This window comes from Pseudophryne corroboree, chromosome 8 (assembly GCF_028390025.1).
Source record: "Pseudophryne corroboree isolate aPseCor3 chromosome 8, aPseCor3.hap2, whole genome shotgun sequence".
NCBI classification, from domain to species: domain Eukaryota; kingdom Metazoa; phylum Chordata; class Amphibia; order Anura; family Myobatrachidae; genus Pseudophryne; species Pseudophryne corroboree.
Genome location: NC_086451.1, coordinates 361,020,836 through 361,042,221, shown reverse-complemented (window position 1 = coordinate 361,042,221; position 21,386 = coordinate 361,020,836). Strand labels below are relative to the sequence as shown.

The 21,386-nt window shown below is 47.2% G+C and overlaps 1 protein-coding gene across 2 annotated transcripts in view; it reads right to left on the bottom strand.

Annotated features, from left to right (window-relative positions):
• LOC134949132 (UAP56-interacting factor-like) overlaps positions 1–17,113 on the bottom strand; it is a 170,293-nt gene extending 153,180 nt beyond the window's left edge. Inside the window, exons 1-2 of one of the 2 annotated variants that reach the window (XM_063937539.1) lie at positions 16,999–17,108; positions 16,684–16,918 (exon numbers count right to left, since the gene is read on the bottom strand). In XM_063937539.1, coding sequence (XP_063793609.1) covers positions 16,684–16,750 — 67 coding nt within the window. In that variant the 5' untranslated portion in view covers positions 16,751–16,918; positions 16,999–17,108. Of the gene's footprint in view, positions 1–16,683; positions 16,919–16,998 lie in introns of both variants that reach the window. The other variant, XM_063937540.1, reaches the window with a different exon arrangement.
• Between the last annotated feature and the right edge of the window lie 4,273 nt (positions 17,114–21,386).

Here is a 21,386-nt window from a genome sequence, read left to right as displayed (position 1 = left end):
TTCCCAGTTGTCCACTCCCGGAATGAATACTGTTGACAGTGCTATTACATGATTTTCCGCCCAGCGGAGAATCCTTGCAGCTTCTGCCATTGCCCTCCTGCTTCCCGTGGCACCCTGCCTGTTTACGTGGGTGACTGCCGTAATGTTGTCCGACTGGATCAACACCGGCTGACCTTGAAGCAGAGGTCTTGTTAAGCTTAGAGCATTGTAAATGGCCCTTAGCTTCAGGATATTTATGTGAAGTGATGTCTCCAGGCTTGACCATAAGCCCTGGATATTCCTTCCCTGTGTGACTGCTCCCCAGCCTCGCAGGCTGGCATCCGTGGTCACCAGGACCCAGTCCTGAATGCCGAATCTGCGGCCCTCTAGAAGATGAGCACTCTGCAACCACCACAGGAGGGATACCCTTGTCCCTGGTGACAGGGTTATCCGCTGATGCATCTGAAGATGCGACCCGGACCATTTGTCCAGTAGGTTCCACTGGAAAGTCTTGCGTGGAATCTGCCGAATGGGATTGCTTCGTAGGAAGCCACCATTTTTACCCAGAACCCTTGTGCATTGATGCACTCTTGGTTCGGTTTTAGGAGGTTCCTGACTAGCTCGGATAACTCCCTGGCTTTCTCCTCCGGGAGAAACACCTTCTTTCTGGACTGTGTCCAGGATCATCCCTAGGAACAGAAGACAAGTCGTCGGAACCAGCTGCGATTTTGGAATATTGAGAATCCAATCGTGCTGCCGCAACACTACCTGAGATAGTGCTACACCGATCTCCAGCTGTTCCCTGGATCTTACCCTTATCAGGGAATCGTCCAAGTAAAGGATAACTAAAATTCCCTTCCTTCGAAGGAATATCATCATTTCGGTCATTACTTCAGTAAAGACCCGGGGTGCCGTGGCCCATCCCTACGGCAGCGTCTGAACGGATAGTGACAGTTCTGTACCATAACCTGAGATACCCTTGGTGAGAAGGGTAAATTTTGACATGAAGGTAAGCATCCTTGATGTCCCGAGACCTCATGTAGTCCCCTTCTTCCAGGTTTGCAATCACTGCTCTGAGTGACTCAATTTTGAATTTCAACCTCTGTATGTAAGTGTTCAAAGATTTTAGATTTTAGATTTTAAAATCGGTCTCACCGAGCCGTCTGGCTTCGGTACCACAATAGTGTGGAATAATACCCCGTTCCCTGTTGCAGGAGGGGTACCTTAATTATCACCTGCTGGGAATACAGCTTGTGAATGGCTTCCAAAACTGCCTCCCTGTCAGCGGGAGACGTCGGTAAAACAGACTTTTGGAAACGGCGAGGGGAATGTGTCTCGAATTCCAATTTGTACCCCTGAAAATATTACCTGAAGGATCCAGGGGTCTACTTGCGAGTGAGCCCACTGCGCACTGAAATTCATTGAGAACAGGCCCCCACCGTGCCTGAACTTGTAAAGCCCTAGCGTCATACTGAGGGCTTTGCAGAGGCAGAAAAGGGTTTCTGTTCCTGGGAACTGGCTAATCTCTGCAGCCATTTTCCTCTCCCTCTGTCTCGTGCAGAAAAGAGGAACCCTTTTGTCCGCTTGCCAACCAGGACTGCGCCTGATAATACGGCGTCTTATTTTGAGAGGCGACCAGGGGTACATCCCCTTTTTTTTGTAAGGCAATACTTCCAAATGCCGTTTGGAATCCGCATCACCTGACCATTTTACTGGTAGAATTGGACAACGCACTTATACTTGATGCCAGTCGGCAAACATTCCGCTGTGCATCATGCATATATAGAAATGCATCTTTTAATTGCTCTATAGGCAATAATATACTGTCCTTATCTAGGATATCAATATTTCCAGTCAGGGAATCCGACCACGCCAACCCAGCACTGCACATCCAGGCTGAGGCGATTGCTGGTCGCAGTATAACACCAGTATGTGTGTAAATACATTTTAGGATACCCTCCTGCTTTTTATCAGCAGGATCCTTAAGGGCGGCCATCTCAGGAGAGGATAGAGCCCTTGTTCTTACAAGCGTGTGAGCGCCTTATCCCCCCTAGGGGGTGTTTCCCAACGCACCCTAACCTCTGGCGGGAAAAGGTATACTGCCAATAACTTTTTAGAAATTATCAATTGTTATCGGGGGGAAACCCACGCATCATCACACACCTCATTTTATTTCTCAGATTCAGGAAAACTACAGGAAGTTTTTCCTCACCAAACATAATATTTTTTTTGGTGGTATTCATATTATCAGAAAAGTGTAAACATTTTCCATTGCCTCAATCATGCAATGTGTGGCCCTATTGGAAATCACGGTTGTCTCTTCACCGTCGACACAGGAGTCAGTATCCGTGTCGGCGTCTGTATCTGAGGTAACGGGCGCTTTAGAGCCCCTGTATGAGACGTCTGGACATGCACAAGCTGAGTAGCCGGCTGTCTCATGTCAACCACTGTCTTTAATACAAAGTTGACACTGTCACGCAATTTCAACAGTACATCCACTCAGGTGTCGACCCCCTAGGGGGTGACAACACTATTACAGACACTCTACTCCGTCTCCACATCATTTTTCTCCTCATACATGTCGACACAAACGTACCGACACACAGCACACACACAGGGAATGCTCTGATAGAGGACAGGACCCACTAGCCCTTTGGGGAGACAGAGGGAGAGTTTGCCAGCACACACCAGAGCGCTATATATATATACAGGGATAACCTTATATAAGTGTTTTTCCCTTTATAGCTGCTGTATTGTTTATACTGCGCCTAATTTGTGCCCCCCTCTCTTTTTTTAACCCCTTTCTGTAGTGTAGTGACTGCAGGGGAGAGCCAGGGAGCTTCCCTCCAACTGAGCTGTGAGGGAAAATGGCGCCAGTGTGCTGAGGAGATAAGGACGCCGAGAAAGGGGCGGAGCCTATCATCCGTTTTTCTGTATGTTTTGGCAGGGGTTAAATGCATCCATATAGCCCAGGAGTTATATGTGATGCATTTATTTTAGCCATATAAGGTTTTTATCGATTTATTGCGTCTCAGGGCGCTGCCCCCCCCAGCGCCCTGCACCCTCAGTGACCGGAGTGTGAAGTGTGCTGAGAGCAATGGCGCACAGCTGCGGTGCTGTGCGCTACCTTATCTGAAGACAGGATCGTCTTCTGCCGCCGATTTTCCGGACCTCTTCGCTCTTCTGGCTCTGTAAGGGGGCCGGCGGCGCGGCTCCGGGACCCATCCAGGCTGAACCTGTGATCGTCCCTCTGGAGCTAATGTCCAGTAGCCTAAGAAACCCAATCCACTCTGCACGCAGGTGAGTTCGTTTCTTCTCCCCTTAGTCCCTCGATGCAGTGAGCCTGTTGCCAGCAGGTCTCACTGAAAATAATAAACCTAAACTAAAACTTTCACAAAGAGCTCAGGAGAGCCCCTAGTGTGCACCCTTCTCGTCGGGCACAGAAATCTAACTGAGGCTTGGAGGAGGGTCATAGGGGGAGGAGCCAGTGCACACCAGTTAGTCCTAAAGCTTTCTTTAGATGTGCCCAGTCTCCTGCGGAGCCGCTATTCCCCATGGTCCTTACGGAGTCCCCAGCATCCACTTAGGACGTTAGAGAAAACAAAAAAATGGATGGAAGGTGCAATTGCAGCAGAAAAGGTAATAAAGACTATGGGGCTAATTCAATTCTTGTGAATTCTCTAATGCACAAATCTTCAAGGTTTCTACTGCGCCGGCCTCAGAAGACGTAAATATAATGTATGGATGTCTGGTGTGCAGTGTCCAAACACACCGCACTCCCTGCACCCACTGTAGATACAGTACACCAACGTTCACATGGATTGGGTAAAAACCGGAAAGGTCCTGATCCTGGAACGCCAGACCAGACCAACTCCCTGCAGCAAACTTTGCCACCCTGGAGCTTGTAGAGCATCCAGGGGGTGCCTGTGACAGCTGGTACCTGGGAAATGGGTAGGGAGAGATTACAGCCTCACTGTATGATCCGGACCATTCCGGTTTTTACCCCATCCCTGGACCATCCTGGGAGGTTATAATCTCTCCCTCCCCAAATCCCTGGTAACAGCTGTCACAGTCACACTTTACAGACGGCGATGCGCACTACAAGCTCCAGAGTGGCAGAGGTTGCTGCAAGGAGCCAGTCCAGGACTGCGTTCTATTTTTTTACCTAATACCTATTTAACATTATAGTTTTAGTTAGCACACAATGTTACAACACCTACTTGCCCATACAGATACATGTAGCATATAAAAGTAAAACCATGATAAAATCACACTAGCACTGTACATTCCTGTACTGACACTATGTTTGTCCTGTCACACAGTGGGATTGTGCTGTGTTTGCATGGGACATTCAGGTCAGCTTTTATACAGGTTATAGACTCAGCATCCAGCACAAACATCTGAACTGCTGATTCTCTCACTGTCATCCAAATGTGACACATTATAGCAAGCCCAATATATTATAACTAAACACATGTAGCTGTAAATAATATATCAGAGCTTTTCATCTCTGTGCAGATGACTTAATATATGCTCTGGTTACATGAAAACATCATTAAACAGTAACACAATGAATACAAATACCCCAGTGCAGGCATGACATTATATTCACAGGGTTTGCTTTGATCAAAAATGAAGGTATTCAATACAAATGCAGCCTCCGCTCGCACATAAAACAGGCAAATAGTTCTGAATATTACTGATAGTAGATACACCCCCTGAATGATAACAATAACAATTATCAATTTGCTTTTTATTGTAAATATTTATATTCCATGTGCCCAAAAGGAGGTGGATACCCGCACATAACACCCATATGTGTTTGCTGAGCTTCTCATTCGAAGGGGATGGAGTCAGTACCCTGGCGTTTGGAATCCCGATATTCGGAATCCCGACGCAGTGATCCCGACATGGATTTACAATGCCGGTGCCGCTATCCTGAAAGCCGGGATCCCATACAAGGAACTGCCTCCACTCAGGAGAGGTAAACTATGGGGTGGGGGGGGTAGGTTTATGCTGCGGAGGGAGGGTTAGGCTGCAGAGGTGGGAGGGTTAGGGTTAGTCTGCGGGTAGGGGGAGTTGTTAGGTTTAGACTGCAGAGAGGGAGGGTTATGGGGGGTTAGGGATTAGGGTTAGAGACCTCACTGTTTAGGTGTTGGGATTCCCAGTGCCGGGACGCCGCAGTCAGTATTTTCACTGCCGCCATCCTGACCGCTGGGATATCATATGTATTCCATTCCAAGACCAGGGGCATTAATATTAGGTGGTCCCCCTTTACTGCTATTACAGCTCCTTTTCTTCTGTGAATATTGTCCTTTTGAGTACATTCTGTAGCATGGCTGCTGGGATTCTCATCCATTTAGCCAATGAAGCATTATATCCCTCTCATACCTGCATCAAAATCCTGGGTTTATGCACATGAACGCGCATCAACCTGGGATTTTGCTATGTTTGAATGCAAACAACCTGGAACTAATGGGCCCTACTCATCCTAAAGATTTCAGTGAACGATATGAATGTTCTTGTTCATTATGTTTATATTGTTCAGTGTGTAGGCACCACCGATGAACGATGCGCGGCCCCGCGCTAGTTCATCGTTGGTGCCAGGTCGCTTATGCATGCAGGCCGATATGGACAATCTCGGCCATATTAGCATGCACTGCTATGGAGCCAGTGCCGGGTCGCCCGCCGGCCGTACCAGCCATCGGGCAGCTCGGCGGCGGGTGGCCTAATGTGTAGGGCCCATAAGTCACGGGTCTATGACCCTCCTCCAGACCAGGGTCATGGAGTTCAGACCTGGAAATTTGCCGGCATGCTAGACACAGGAATTTTCCAGGTCTGATGTCTGAAAGGGGTATTAGTGAGGTTGGGCACTGACGTTGGGTAATAAGGCTGTGGACAAAACAATTAATTCCAATAGTGTCCAAAGGGTTGAAGCCAGGACACTCACACCAAACTAGTTTTCCCTGGACATTTCTCTGCAAAGGGGAATTGACTGAAACAGGAAGGGGCCTTCCCCAACCAGATTCCACAGTTGGAAGAACACAATTCTCTAGAGCAGTGCTTCTAAAATTCAGTCCTTGGGATACACTACAGTGCATGTTTTCCAGGTCTCCTCACAGAATCACAAAGGAAATAATTACAACCACCTGTGAAACTTTTAATATGTGGCAGTCAGTAATGATTACACCTATGCTCCAGCAAGTAGATATCCAAATTAAAATGTGAATTAACTAATGCATGTAGATGGATACAATTTTATATAATATAGCCGCAACATTAGTGATTAAATACTAGAAGCTGCATAGATCTACATGCCACAAGCCAATCAGAGAGAGCTAGATAGGGCTGCAGATAGTCATTCTCATTGCATAAAGCACTCCAACACCTATAAAAGATACAGTACATCTCCTAAAATGCATATGTGTGGATGCGTCCTTGTCCGATTGTGTTGACTGTGTCACAATTACATGACCAGGCCCTTAGTGTAGTCTGTCTGTTTATCCACCAGCTTCAGTCATATGGAGACACATTTCCTAAACTTACATTACAGTCCATGTTTTAAGAATATCCATGTTTGAGCATATGTGACTTAAACCCCTTTTCCACTGACCTGAAAATCCCAGGTTGTTGTGCAGCAACCTAGGATTTAGCTCAGTGGAACAGGGTCCACCCGGGTCCAGTCACCCGGGAATCCTTCCGAGTACCTAGCAGGGTTTTACCCAGGAAGGTCCCAGGTGCGCTGCAATATAAACAGGTAACCCGGATCGCCTGACCTGGGACCCTGTTTACCATATGGGGAGAACCACTCTTCCGTTGAAAGGAGATTACATATCCAAGCGCTGCCACTGCACCCGTGTCTAGTGTGAATGGCGCTGATCCAGGAATAACCTGGATCGTCGCAGTGGTTGTGTTCCCAATTTCGGCTCAGACCTGGGACAAGTGCAAAAGAGATTAGTTTGCTTCTCAGTTAATTTAACAATCTGAACTCGAGCATGGATAGCCATAAAACCTGCACTGTAAATGCGCAGTATAAGAAACTCTGCAGTAATGTATATACAGACGTGCATACATAGGCTTACCATACTATTCCTTTAAACCGGAACACTCATGGTTTACACAGGTTCTGTGGCTGGCTGACTTCAGCCTGCTTTTTTCTTGGTTTTAATCATACAAAGAACCTGTGTTCTGTGTTCATGGGGATGCAGTTAAGGTGCCAGCTGTCAGGATCCTGGCAGTCAGAATGCAGACGAAGGAATCCCGACAGGGTCGGGAAAACGACGCCTGAATCCCAACAGCCGTCATCCCAAACGTAAGTATAGTGGGCGGGGCTGGTTCGGATTAGGTGCCACCTGGGGGGGTTAGGGCTAGGCACCACCGGTGGGAGGTCAGGTTTAGGCACTAAAGGGGGAGGATTAGGGTTTGGCTGTGGGGCAAGTGGGTTATGTTTAGGCACCACTGGGGGAGGGTAGGATCAGGCACTAAGGGAGGAGGTCAGGGGTTGCCAGTGTCGGTATTATGACCGTCGGCACCCGGTCCTTATAAAAATCATACTGAACCCAATTCATGAGTGTCTCATTTTAATAGAATGGTATGGTAAGCCTTTGCTTACACATTTTTAGTGTGCGTGTGGGGTACAGGAATGAGTGTTAAAATAAACAAAGACATATCCACATTACAGTAACAATGCTTATAGGCGTCTGACAATCTCATCATTACAATTACACTGAAGACCACATTCTAGGCCAGTGATGGCTAACCTTTTCAGCTTGGTGTGTCGAAAATCGGAAAAAAGTGTAGCCTTCCTCGGGACGCGTGTCACTTCAAGAAATATCAATAATTTGGTGATATTTGCAGCCATAATAAAGAGTTATATATTTAAATAAGATTTTACTCACCGGTAAATCTATTTCTCGTAGTCCGTAGTGGATGCTGGGGACTCCGTAAGGACCATGGGGAATAGCGGCTCCGCAGGAGACTGGGCACAGCTAAGAAAGATTTAGGACTACCTGGTGTGCACTGGCTCCTCCCACTATGACCCTCCTCCAGACTTCAGTAAGGATACTGTGCCCGGAAGAGCTGACACAATAAGGAAGGATTTTGAATCCCGGGTAAGACTCATACCAGCCACACCAATCACACCGTATAACTCGTGATAATATACCCAGTTAACAGTATGAACACAACAGAGCCTCTCAAAAGATGGCTCAACAATAACCCTTGTAGTTAATAATAACTATATACAAGTATTGCAGACAGTCCGCACTTGGGACGGGCGCCCAGCATCCACTACGGACTACGAGAAATAGATTTACCGGTGAGTAAAATCTTATTTTCTCTGACGTCCTAGTGGATGCTGGGGACTCCGTAAGGACCATGGGGATTATACCAAAGCTCCCAAACGGGCGGGAGAGTGCGGATGACTGCAGCACCGAATGAGAGAACTCAAGGTCCTCCTCAGCCAGGGTATCAAATTTGTAGAATTTTGCAAACGTGTTTGCCCCTGACCAAGTAGCAGCTCGGCAAAGTTGTAAAGCCGAGACCCCTCGGGCAGCCGCCCAAGAAGAGCCCACTTTCCTCGTGGAATGGGCTTTTATAGATTTAGGCTGCGGCAGGCCAGCCACAGAATGCACAAGCTGAATTGTGCTACAAATCCAGCAAGCAATAGTCTGCTTTGAAGCAGGAGCACCCATCTTGTTTTGTGCATACAGGATAAATAGCGAGTCAGTCTTCCTGACTCCAGCCGTCCTGGAAACATAAATTGTCAAGGCCCTGACTACGTCCAGTAACTTGGAGTCCTCCAAGTCCCTAGTAGCCGCAGGCACCACGATAGGTTGGTTCAAGTGAAAAGCTGATACCACCTTAGGAAGAAACTGGGGACGAGTCCTCAATTCTGCCCTATCCATATGGAAAATCAAATAGGGGCTTTTACATGACAAAGCCGCCAATTCTAACACACGCCTTGCCGAAGCCAAGGCCAAAAGCATGACCACTTTCCACGTGAGATATTTTAAATCCACGGTTTTGAGTGGCTCAAACCAATGTGACTTTAGGAAACCCAACACCACGTTGAGGTCCCACGGTGCCACTGGAGGCACAAAAGGAGGCTGAATATGCAGCACTCCCTTGACAAATGTCTGAACTTCAGGCAGTGAAGCCAGTTCTTTTTGGAAGAAAATCGACAGAGCCGAAATCTGGACCTTAATGGAACCCAGTTTTAGGCCCATAGTCACCCCTGACTGTAGGAAGTGCAGAAATCGACCTAGCTGGAATTCCTCCGTTGGGGCCTTCCTGGCCTCACACCACGCAACATATTTTCGCCATATGCGGTGATAATGTTGTACGGTTACATCTTTTCTAGCTTTAATAAGCGTAGGAATGACTTCCTCCGGAATACCCTTTTCTTTTAGGATCCGGTGTTCAACCGCCATGCCGTTAAACGCAGCCGCGGTAAGTCTTGGAACAGACAGGGCCCCTGCAGCAGCAGGTCCTGTCTGAGCGGCAGAGGCCATGGGTCCTCTGAGATTAATTCTTGAAGTTCCGGGTACCAAGACCTTCTTGGCCAATCTGGAACAATGAGAATAGTTCTTACTCCTCTTCTCCTTATTATCCTCAGTACCTTGGGTATGAGAGGAAGAGGAGGGAACACATAAACCGACCGGTACACCCACGGTGTCACTAGAGCGTCCACAGCTATCGCCTGAGGGTCTCTTGACCTGGCGCAATATTTTTCTAGCTTTTTGTTTAAGCGGGACGCCATCATGTCCACCTGTGGCTTTTCCCAACGGTTTACAATCAGTTGGAAGACATCTGGATGAAGTCCCCACTCTCCCGGGTGGAGGTCGTGCCTGCTGAGGAAGTCTGCTTCCCAGTTGTCCACTCCCGGAATGAACACTGCTGACAGTGCTAACACGTGATTTTCCGCCCATCGGAGAATCCTTGTGGCTTCTGCCATCGCCGTCCTGCTTCTTGTGCCGCCCTGTCGATATACATGGGCGACTGCCGTGATGTTGTCTGACTGGATCAGAACCGGCTGGTTTTGAAGCAGGGGCTTTGCTTGACTTAGGGCATTGTAAATGGCCCTCAGTTCCAGAACATTTATGTGTAGGGAAGTCTCCTGACTTGACCAAAGTCCTTGGAAGTTTCTTCCCCGTGTGACTGCACCCCAGCCCTGAAGGCTGGCATCCGTGGTCACCAGGACCCAGTCCTGTATGCCGAATCTGCGGCCCTCTCTGAGATGAGCACTCTGCAGCCACCACAGCAGATACACCCTGGTCCTTGGAGACAGGGTTATCAACCGATGCATTTGAAGATGCGATCCGGACCATTGGTCCAACAGGTCCCACTGAAAGGTTCTGGCATGGAACCTGCCGAATGGAATCGCTTCGTAGGAAGCTACCATCTTTCCCAGGACTCGCGTGCAATGATGCACCGACACCTGTTTTGGTTTCAAGCCTCTCACTAGAGATGACAGCTCCTTGGCTTTCTCCTCTGGGAGAAACACTTTTTTCTGGACTGTGTCCAGAATCATCCCCAGGAACAGTAGACGTGTCGCCGGAACCAGCTGAGACTTTGGAATATTCAGAATCCAACCGTGCTGGTGTAGCACCTCCTGAGATAATGCTACCCCGACCAACAACTGCTCTCTGGACCTCGCCCTTATCAGGAGATCGTCCAAGTATGGGATAATTAAAACTCCCTTTTTCCGAAGGAGTATCATCATTTCGGCCATTACCTTGGTAAATACCCTCGGTGCCGTGGACAGGCCGAACGGCAACGTCTGGAATTGGTAATGACAATCCTGTACCACAAATCTGAGGTACTCCTGGTGAGGATGGTAAATGGGGACATGCAGGTAAGCATCCTTGATGTCCAGAGATACCATGTAATCTCCCTCTTCCAGGCTTGCAATAACCGCCCTGAGCGATTCCATCTTGAACTTGAATTTTCTTAAATATGTGTTTAAGGATTTCAAATTTAAAATGGGTCTCACCGAACCGTCCGGTTTCGGTACCACAAACATTGTGGAATAGTAACCCCGTCCTTGTTGAAGTAGGGGCACCTTGACTATCACCTGCTGGGAATACAGCTTGTGAATTGCCTCTAACACAGCCTCCCTTTCTGAAGGAGCCGTTGGTAAGGCAGATTTGAGGAAACGGCGGGGGGGGGATGTCTCGAATTCCAGCCTGTACCCCTGAGATACCACTTGAAGGATCCAGGGATCTACCTGTGAGCGAGCCCACTGATTGCTAAAGTTTTTGAGACGGCCCCCCACCGTACCTGGCTCCGCCTGCTGAGCCCCAGCGTCATGCGGCGGACTTAGCAGAAGAAGCGGGGGAGGACTTTTGTTCCTGGGAAGTGGCTGTATGCTGCAGCTTTTTCCCCCTACCTCTGCCTCTGGGCAGAAAGGACGCGCCTCTACCCCGTCTGCTCTTTTGGGGGCGAAAGGACTGCACCTGATAATACGGTGCTCTCTTTAGTTGTGAGGGGACATGTGGCAAAAATGCTGACTTCCCAGCTGTTGCTGTGGACACTAAGTCTGAAAGACCATCCCCGAACAACTCCTCACCCTTATAAGGCAAAACTTCCATGTGCCTTTTAGAATCTGCATCACCTGTCCACTGCCGGGTCCATAACCCTCTCCTGGCACAAATGGACAGTGCACTTATTTTTGATGCCAGCTGGCAAATATCCCTCTGTGCATCTCTTATGTAAAAGACAGCGTCTTTAATATGCTCTACGTTTAGCAATTTAGTGTCCCTGTCTAGGGTGTCAATGTTTTCTGACAGGGAGTCTGACCATGCAGCTGCAGCACTGCACATCCATGCTGAGGCAATAGCTGGTCTCAGTATAATACCAGTGTGTGTATATATAGCTTTCTGGAGAGCCTCCTGCTTTCTGTCAGCAGGTTCCTTTAGGGCGGCCGTATCCTGGGACGGCAGTGCCACCTTTTTTGATAAGCGCGTAAGTGCTTTAGCCACCCTAGGGGGTGTTTCCCAACGTGACCTATCCTCTGGCGGGAAAGGGTACGCCATTAGTAATTTTTTTGAAATGACCAATTTTTTAATCGGGGGAAGCCCACGCTAGTTCACACACTTCATTCAATTCTTCAGAAGGGGGAAAAACTACTGGTAGTTTTTTCTCCCCAAACATAATACCCTTTTTTGTGGTACCTGGGGTCACCTCAGAAATGTGTAAAACATTTTTCATTGCCTCAATCATATAACGAGTGGCCCTATTGGACATTACATTAGTCTCTTCGTCGTCGACACTGGTATCAGTATCCGTGTCGACATCTGTGTCTGCCATCTGAGGTAGCGGGCGTTTTAGAGCCCCTGATGACTTTTGAGACGTCTGGGCAGACACGGGCTGAGAAGCCGGCTGCCCCGCATTTGGCATGTCGTCAAATTTTTTATGTAAGGAGTCGACACTTTCGCGTAATTCCATCCACAAGTCCATCCACTCCGGTGTCTGCCCCGCAGGGGGTGACAACACATTTATAGGCACCTGCTCCTCCTCCACATAAGTCTCCTCATCAAACATGTCGACACAGCCGTACCGACACACCGCACACACACAGGGAATGCTCTGACAGAAGACAGGACCCCACAAAGCCCTTTGGGGAGACAGAGAGAGTATGCCAGCACACACCAGAGCGCTATATAAATCAGGGATTAACTAAATTATATCCCCTTATAGCTGCTTATATGTACATTGCGCCTAAATTTAGTGCCCCCCCTCTCTTTTTTACCCTTTTCTGTAGTGTAGACTGCAGGGGAGAGCCAGGGAGCTTCCTTCCAGCGGAGCTGTGAGGGAGAAATGGCGCCAGTGTGCTGAGGGAGATAGCTCCGCCCCTTTTTCGGCTGTCTTTTCTCCCGCTTTTTTATGGATTCTGGCAGGGGTATTTATCACATATATAGCCTCTGGGGCTATATATTGTGATATATTTGCCAGCCAAGGTGTATTTATTGCTTCTCAGGGCGCCCCCCCCCCAGCGCCCTGCACCCTCAGTGACCGGAGTGTGAAGTGTGTATGAGGAGCAATGGCGCACAGCTGCAGTGCTGTGCGCTACCTTGGTGAAGACTGATGTCTTCTGCCGCCGATTTTCCGGATTCTTCTTGCTTCTGGCTCTGTAAGGGGGCCGGTGGCGCGGCTCCGGGACCGAACACCAATGGCAGGTTCCATGCGGTCGATCCCTCTGGAGCTAATGGTGTCCAGTAGCCTAAGAAGCCCAAGCTACCACCAGTTAGGTAGGTTCGCTTCTTCTCCCCTTAGTCCCTCGCTGCAGTGAGTCTGTTGCCAGCAGATCTCACTGTAATATAAAAAACCTAAAATATACTTTCTCTCTAGGACAGGCTTTTTCAACCAGTGTGCCGTGGCACACTAGTGTGCCGCGACCAGTTGCAAGGTGTGCCGCGGAGCCAGAGCAGCTTCCTGCACCTTAAGAGTGAACTGTTGCCCGGGCTCTTCTTAGAGGATCAGTCGTGCTCCGGCCGTGACCTATGCCTTGAAAACGATGTGATATCATAGGTCACAGCCGTCGCGTCTCACCTCCCAGCCAGCCCACCCGCCTGCATACACATCTTCGAGTTCCCACCTGCATACACAGCTTTCCTTGCCCATCCACATCTGCCTGACCACCCGCTGCCCAGTATCCGCAGCACTCCACTATGAACAATCCCCGCCACTGAGGGACAGGGAGGAGGACAGCTAATCGGTAGGGGCTAATATTTGTTATTTTATTTCTCCTGTGGGGAACAATAGGATTTCAATAGGACTTATGTGTGAGAATAGAATTTATGGATTTATGAGGAGAACAATGTGAATAATTCATGTGGGGAGCAATAGGATTTATGTACGGAGCAATGTGATTGTTTTTTCTGTGTGGATTTTTATTTTTATTTTCTACTATGAGGGCCAATGTGTTTGCTTTGCTTTTTTTCTGTGGGGAACTGATGGTGTGCCTTGGGAATTTTAAAATGTTGTTCGGTGTCCCGCGAGTAAAAAAAGGTTGAAAATCACTGCTCTAGGAGCTCAGGAGAGCCCCTAGTGTGCATCCAGCTCAGCCGGGCACAGGATTCTAACTGAAGTCTGGAGGAGGGTCATAGTGGGAGGAGCCAGTGCACACCAGGTAGTCCTAAATCTTTCTTAGCTGTGCCCAGTCTCCTGCGGAGCCGCTATTCCCCATGGTCCTTACGGAGTCCCCAGCATCCACTAGGACGTCAGAGAAATATATTTATTATATTTATTAGTTCAAAAAGCAAAAAACAAATAATGATTTACCAGGCTTAGTGACTTTTCTGTTGCTGAATTGCATTTGCTAAATCTTCAATTGCAGGGTTGTATTTTGTGCACTTCAGGCATTATAAAAAGGTAAATTCAGAAATTAACTTATATTATTTTGTACTAGGAGTCAGTCCATCAACACTGTTACAGAGGTAATTAAAATCCTATTAAATTAAATGCTTTATTACCTCTGTAACGGTGTTGGTACAAAATAATTTAAAGCACTACACTACGTAATGATTGCACTTACAGGAGAGCCACACAATGCTGCTTATCACAAGTCCTCCTGTGCTGTTTATGACGGACTGGGCTGGGCTGATCACACAGGGCTGTGAAACTCGTCTCCCAGGTCTCAGGCCTGCAGGTGCAGGATGTGGGGATCGGAAGGCCACCTTACTTGGCTGTCTACAGGGCTGTGAACCTTGCCGATCTCCTTTCCTCCTGTAGTGTTCTTCCAAGCGGTTCTCTGCAGAGTGCTCGCGCCAGCGGTGACACCACGCCTCCCCGCAACAAGCAGGGATTGGAGCAGAGCGTCACATGACACAACAAGCAGGGATTGGAGCAGAGTGGCACATGTAACCAAAGGGCAGCACCAACAGGCGTGTCAGTCAAAGTGCCTCGGCGTGTCACGAGTGACACGCGTGTCATAGGTTAGCCATCACGGTTCTAGGCCATGGACAGTCATCAGTCCTGGATAGTCTGTGATGACTCATATCTTGCTATAAATAATCTCCCTCATTGTGACTGGGCAGTGCCAAGCAGAGAATCTCATAGTACACTCCTACTACTCATACAGTGACTGGCTACACTATATATAACCACAGATATCAATAACACAGGATTAGGCATGCTGATACTATGTATTACTTAACTTTTATTAATAGAACACCTACATACCTACATAGTACGCAGCACTTTACAGAGAATATGCCAGGCATTCCCAACCACGGTCCTCAAGGCACACTAACAGTGCAGGTTTCAGTGATATCCAGGCTTCAGCACAGGCGACTTAATTAGCACCTCAGTTATTTTGATTTAACCATCTGTGCTGCAGCCTGGATATCACTAAAACCTGCACTGTTGGTGTGCCTTGAGGACCGTGGTTGGGAATACCTGACCTACAGTCTAAGGACCAGATATATCAAGCCTTCAAACCCAGGCTGTAACATGGCAATTTGGAGCTGATTGGCTTGTACTTTATCACCGTGAAATGTATCACTCTCCAAGGCTTGATAAATCTGGGCCTGAATTCATTATCTTATGAAGATAAACACTAAGGTCACATTTGTCAAAAGCCAAAAACCTGCCAGTATGTTAGGAGCACCTCGAGAAAGCCCTCATAAACACAAAGAGAACATACAAACCCAACACAACGTGCCATGGTCGGAATCAAATCCATGGCTTCTGGCAAGAATGTAACCAGTATTTTTTTTCCAGATGAAAAAAGGTACCAGTACTGACCAAAATGCACAGCTGGCTTGCCTAAGGTCCTGTGGCCAGGTAAGTGTCTCCCCGTTCTACAAAATATCTGTAACAGAGGAGTCCGTTCTCCAGGTAAAGTAAGAATCAGCTGAATGGGTGGCCAGCAGTGTAAGGAACAAGGGAATACAAGTCCCATATTGGAGTGTTAGAACATACCAGCGGAACAACAACCTCAGATAGTTATAAGAGTGTAAATTATACAAAACAAAGAGCTGGCAATGGGTACACCAGCACTGGGTATAGCCATCATAGGGCAGCTGCTATGGAGTCCACAGCAGAGGGGGGCCATCCCTTAAGAGAAATATCCCCATGTGTTTGTGTGGGTCTATATACAATGTGGTTATGGGGGCACATAAATAGTTATGCTCTAGGTTCCAAGCACTGTGAGGCAGCGATACTAACCACCATGCCTATATTTGCCAGCTGCCTGGTCAGTCCAGCGGGATGGCAGAAGGTGAAATACTATGCTGGGATTTGCAGTTCAATAACAACATCAGTAGGAGGGCCCTAGATTACCTAAATCTGAGCTGTAATATAAATCTAGAGCAGAGGTTCTCAAACTCGGTCCTCGGGAGCCCACACAGTGCATGTTTTGCAGGTAACCCAGCAGGTGCACATGTGTATTAATTACTCACTGACACATTTTAAAAGGTCCACAGGTGGAGCTAATTATTTCACTTGCGATTCTGTGAGACCTGCAAAACATGCACTGTGTGGACCCCCGAGGACCGAGTTTGAGAACCTCTGATCTAGAGCATTGGTGTCACTGTACCATCCCCAATAATGCCCCTTCCCCACCCTGGGATTACTGAGAACTCCATGAGGTGCTGCTCTCGCCATGAGGATACCAGTGTACATCATACAGTACTGTGGGAAAACATTACAGTGACTGAGAACTTTCCTGCAGACCAGTCAGTGTGTACGGCGCTGACCTACCCAAGGACATGTCAATCTTCTTACTGCCCGGCTCCTGGAGCTCTGCGTCCGCTTGATCCACCTCCATGGCTTCTGTGTCACTCACTGGTACTCCGGGGAATGCGGGGAAGCTCTGCAGCCGGAGACCGAGCTCTGTCCGCCCTCTCCTGGCTGGCGTGTCAGGCGCATGTCCCCGGTCACAGCCATCTGCCGAGGCTTCCTTATAGGGACATGGCCCGGGGAGTGCCAGCGCCTACTGTGAGCATGGGGCATAACGCACCGATCACTAATAATACATGTACTAAGCTGGGAAAGTCAGATATACAGTATACTCACCACTTATCATTGACCTTTCCTACGTGTTTCGTGTTACAAACTTTCAGTGTACTGTAAAACGGCCGCTAGATGGCGCAATAAAGCATCCTAAAAGATCGTGGTTGCTTTGCGCCCGACAACATATGACGCTCAAGCAGTTGTCGAGCTAAAATGAAGACGTCTTGTTGTCATACTCCGGATGTTGGATTCTACCTAACATACTGCAGCAGTTTGGGAACGATACCTTTAGATAACTAGGGATTTTGGGAAGATTCCATATATAAGTTTAAAAATTTGTTTCTCGTTAATTTGAAGGCTGATATGATTTATTAATATTTTTTTTTATTAAATTGTTTTTAGTATAATGTTCCACTTTTCACAACACTACCTTTAACCCCTTCAGTGGTGGGTTTTATTACAAAATACACAGCTCCCAAGGTGTGTTTAAAAATAAGGTAGTGCAGGGGGGAGTGCAGGACAGGAGGGTGACCGTCTAGGCATAGCCAGCATCATAAACCATTACTTTATTTTAGAGATGAGCGGGTTCGGTTCCCTGAGAACCAGACTTCACTACCCGAGCCCGGATCCGAGTCAGGCTCGGATTTTCCGCCTGACTCTGAAACCAGAACGAGGCAAAACCTCATCATGCCGCTGTCGGATTCTCGCAGGGTTTGGATTCCATATAAGGAGCCGTGTGTCACCGCCATTTTCACTCCGGCATTGGAGAGTGTAGCGAGAGGATGTGTCTTCGTCCTCAGTGTCCTGCATCAGTACAGTGGTAGTGTCTTGTGCTTCATCAGTCCAGTCACAGTGGTGGTGTCCTCTGCTGCCATATGTCTAGTGCTGCTGTATAAGTCCAGTCCAGTGGTGCTGTGTTGTGTTGTGCTGCATCAGTTCAGTGGTGGTGTATTGTGCTGCATCATTTCAGTCACAGCGGTGGTGTCCTCTACTGCCATATGTCCAGTATTGCTGTATAAGTCCAGTCCAGTGGTGCTGTGTTGTGTTGCATTAGTTCAGTGGTGGTGTATTGTGCTGCATCATTTCAGTCACAGCGGTGGTGTCCTCTACTGCCATATGTCCAGTATTGCTGTATAAGTCCAGTCCAGTGGTGCTGTGTTGTGTTGCATTAGTTCAGTGGTGGTGTATTGTGCTGCATCATTTCAGTCACAGCGGTGGTGTCCTCTGCTGCCATATGTCCAGTGCTACTGTATAAGTCCAGTCCATTGCAGTGGTGCTGTGTTGTCCTGTATAAGTCCAGTGGTAGTGTCTTGTGTGGCTGTATAAGTCCATTCCATTGCAGTAGTGTATATGTCCAGGGGTACTGCCGTATATTTTCCAGCGATACTGCCGTATATGTCCAGCAGTACTGCCATATAATTCCAGTGATATTACCGTATATGTCCAGTGGTACTGCCATATAATTCCAGTGATACTCCCGTATATGTCCAGTGGTACTGCCGTATAAATCCAGTGATACTGCCGTATATGTCCAGTGGTACTGCCGTATAAATTCAGTGTTACTCGCGTATAATTCCAGTGATACTGCCGTATAATTCCAGTGATACGTCCGTATAATTCCAGTGGTACTGGCGTATAAGACCAGTGATCCTGCCGTATAAATCCAGTCTAGTGGTACTGCCGTATATGTCCAGTGATGCTGCCGTATATGTCCAGTGATGCTGCCATATATGTCCAGCGGTACTGCTGTATAAATCCAGTGATACTGCCGTATATGTCCAGTGGTACAGCCATATAATTCCAGTGATACTGCTGTATATGTCCAGTGGTACTGCCATATAATTCTAGTGATACTGCCGTATATGTCCAGTGGTACTGGCGTATAAATCCAGTGATACTGCCGTATAATTCCAGTGGTACTGGCGTATAAATTCAGTGATACTGCCGTATAAATCCAGTCCAGTGGTACTTCCGTATATGTCCATTGATACTGCCGTATATGTCCAGGGGAACTGCCGTATAAATCCAGAGATACTGCTGTATATGTCCAGTGGTACTGCCATAGAATTCTAATTATACTGCCGTATATGTCCAGTGGTACTGCCATATAAATCCAGTGATACTGCCATATATGTCCAGTGGTACTGGAGTATAAATCCAGTGATACTGGCGTATAAGTCCAGTGATATTGCCGTATAAATCCAGTCCAGTGGTACTGCCGTATAAATCTAGTGGTACTGTCATATAAATCCATTCCAGTGGTACTGCCGTATAAGGCCAGTGGTACTGCCGTATAATTCCAGTGATACTGCCGTATAATTCCAGTGATACTGCCATATAATTCCAGTGATACTGCCATATAATTCCAGTGGTACTGGCATATAAATCCAGTGATACTGCCATATAATTCCAGTGATACTGCCATATAATTCCAGTTGTACTGGCGTATAAGTCCAGTGATACTGCCGTATAAATCCAGTCCAGTGGTATTGCCGTATAAATCCAGTGGTACTGCCATATAAATCCAGTGATACTGCCGTATATGTCCAGTGATACTGCCGTATATGTCCAGTGGTACTGGCGTATAAATCCAGTAGTACTGGCGTATAAATCCAGTCCAGTGATACTGCCGTATATTCCAGCGGTGCTGCAGTATAAATCCAGTGATACTGCCGTATATGTCCAGTGGTACTGCCATATAATTCCATATATATAATGCACTATAGCTTGGCACTCAGGATAAAGGCTGTAAACTGATTGGGTGCCTTCCCAAATATTAATAGTTACCAATGTCTTTACCAGAAAGAACCAGGCGGCACTCCCAAATTCCAATTCAAGCAGGTGTATTAGAAATTCAGAGTGTCATAAACAGGCGTCAACGTTTCAAGGCTCGCAGGCCTTTTCGTCAGGACGTATATGTAAGTGAAAAAAACTAGAAACATATATATATATATATATATATATATATATATATATATATATATATATATATATATATATACAGGTTGAGTATCCCATATCCAAATATTCCGAAATACAGACTTTTTTGAGTGAGCGTGAGATAGTGAAACCTTTGTTTTTTGATGGCTCAGTGTACACAAACTTTGTTTAATACACAAAGTTATTAAAACTATTGTATTAAATGACCTTCAGGCTGTGTCTATAAGGTGTATATGAAACATAAATGAATTGTGTGACTGTAGACACACTTTGTTTAATGCACAAAGTTATAAAAAATATTGGCTAAAATTACCTTCACGGTGTTTGTATAAGGTGTATATGACACATAAATGCATTCAGTGCTTAGACTTGGGTCCCATCACCATGATATCTTTATTATGGTATGCAATTATTCCAAAATACGGAAAAATCCCATATCCAAAATACCTCTGGTCCCAAGCATTTTGGATAAGGGATACTCAACCTGTACCCTGTTGCAAAGCGGGTTACTGAGGCCATAACAACTATGCTGGTGTTAGACGTGCGTCCGGTGTCTGCCATTAGTGTAGTGGGACTGCAGTGCCACTCCTAGATGGGCCAGTTGTTTGTGCCGCACACTTGTGTCGCTTAGCTTAGTCATACAGCTACCTCATTGCACCTCTTTTTCTTCCTTGCATGATGTGCTGTTTCGGGGCCTAGTTTTTTTTTAAGTGCCATCCTGTCTGCCAATGCAGTGCCACTCCTAGATGGGTCAGGTGTTTGTGCCGCATTCTTGTGTCGCTTAGCTTAGCCATGCAGCTACCTCATTGCACCTCTTTTTCTTCCTTGCATGATGTGCTGTTTGGGGCCTATTTTTTTTAAATCTGCCATCCTGTCTGCCACTGCAGTGCCACTCCTAGATGGGCCAGGTGTTTGTGCCGCCCACTTGTGTTGCTTAGCTTAGTCATCCAGCCACCTCGGTGTAACCTTTTGGCCTAAAAATAATATTGTGAGGTGTTCAGATAAGACTGGAAATGAGTGGAAATGAATGTTATTGAGGTTAATAATACCGTAGGATCACAATTACCCACAAATTCTGTGATTTTAGCTGTTTTTATGTTTTTTCAAAAATCATCCAGATCCAAAACCAAAACACGAAAGGGTGGTTTTGGCAAGGCCAATCCAGATCCAAGACATGAGCATGGAACCAGAACCAAAACCAAAACACAAAACACGAAAAGTGCCCGCCGCACATCTCTACTTTATTTATAAAATACACATCTCCCAGGCTGTGTTTTTTAATTCAGCAAGTGCTGAATTGCAGGGGTTAAAAATGCTGGGGTGGGGGGAGTGCAGGAGGGCAATCGCCCGTGGGGGAACACCCTTCGGGAATGCCAGCTGCAGCGCTAATTCCCGGCCGCCTTGCGGTGCCTGGGAATCAGCATAAACCATTACACAGTTAAACCCGCCACCTAGCCAATAGGAGTCCAGGGGGCAGGCTTAACTCCATAATAGCTTATGCTGATTCCTAG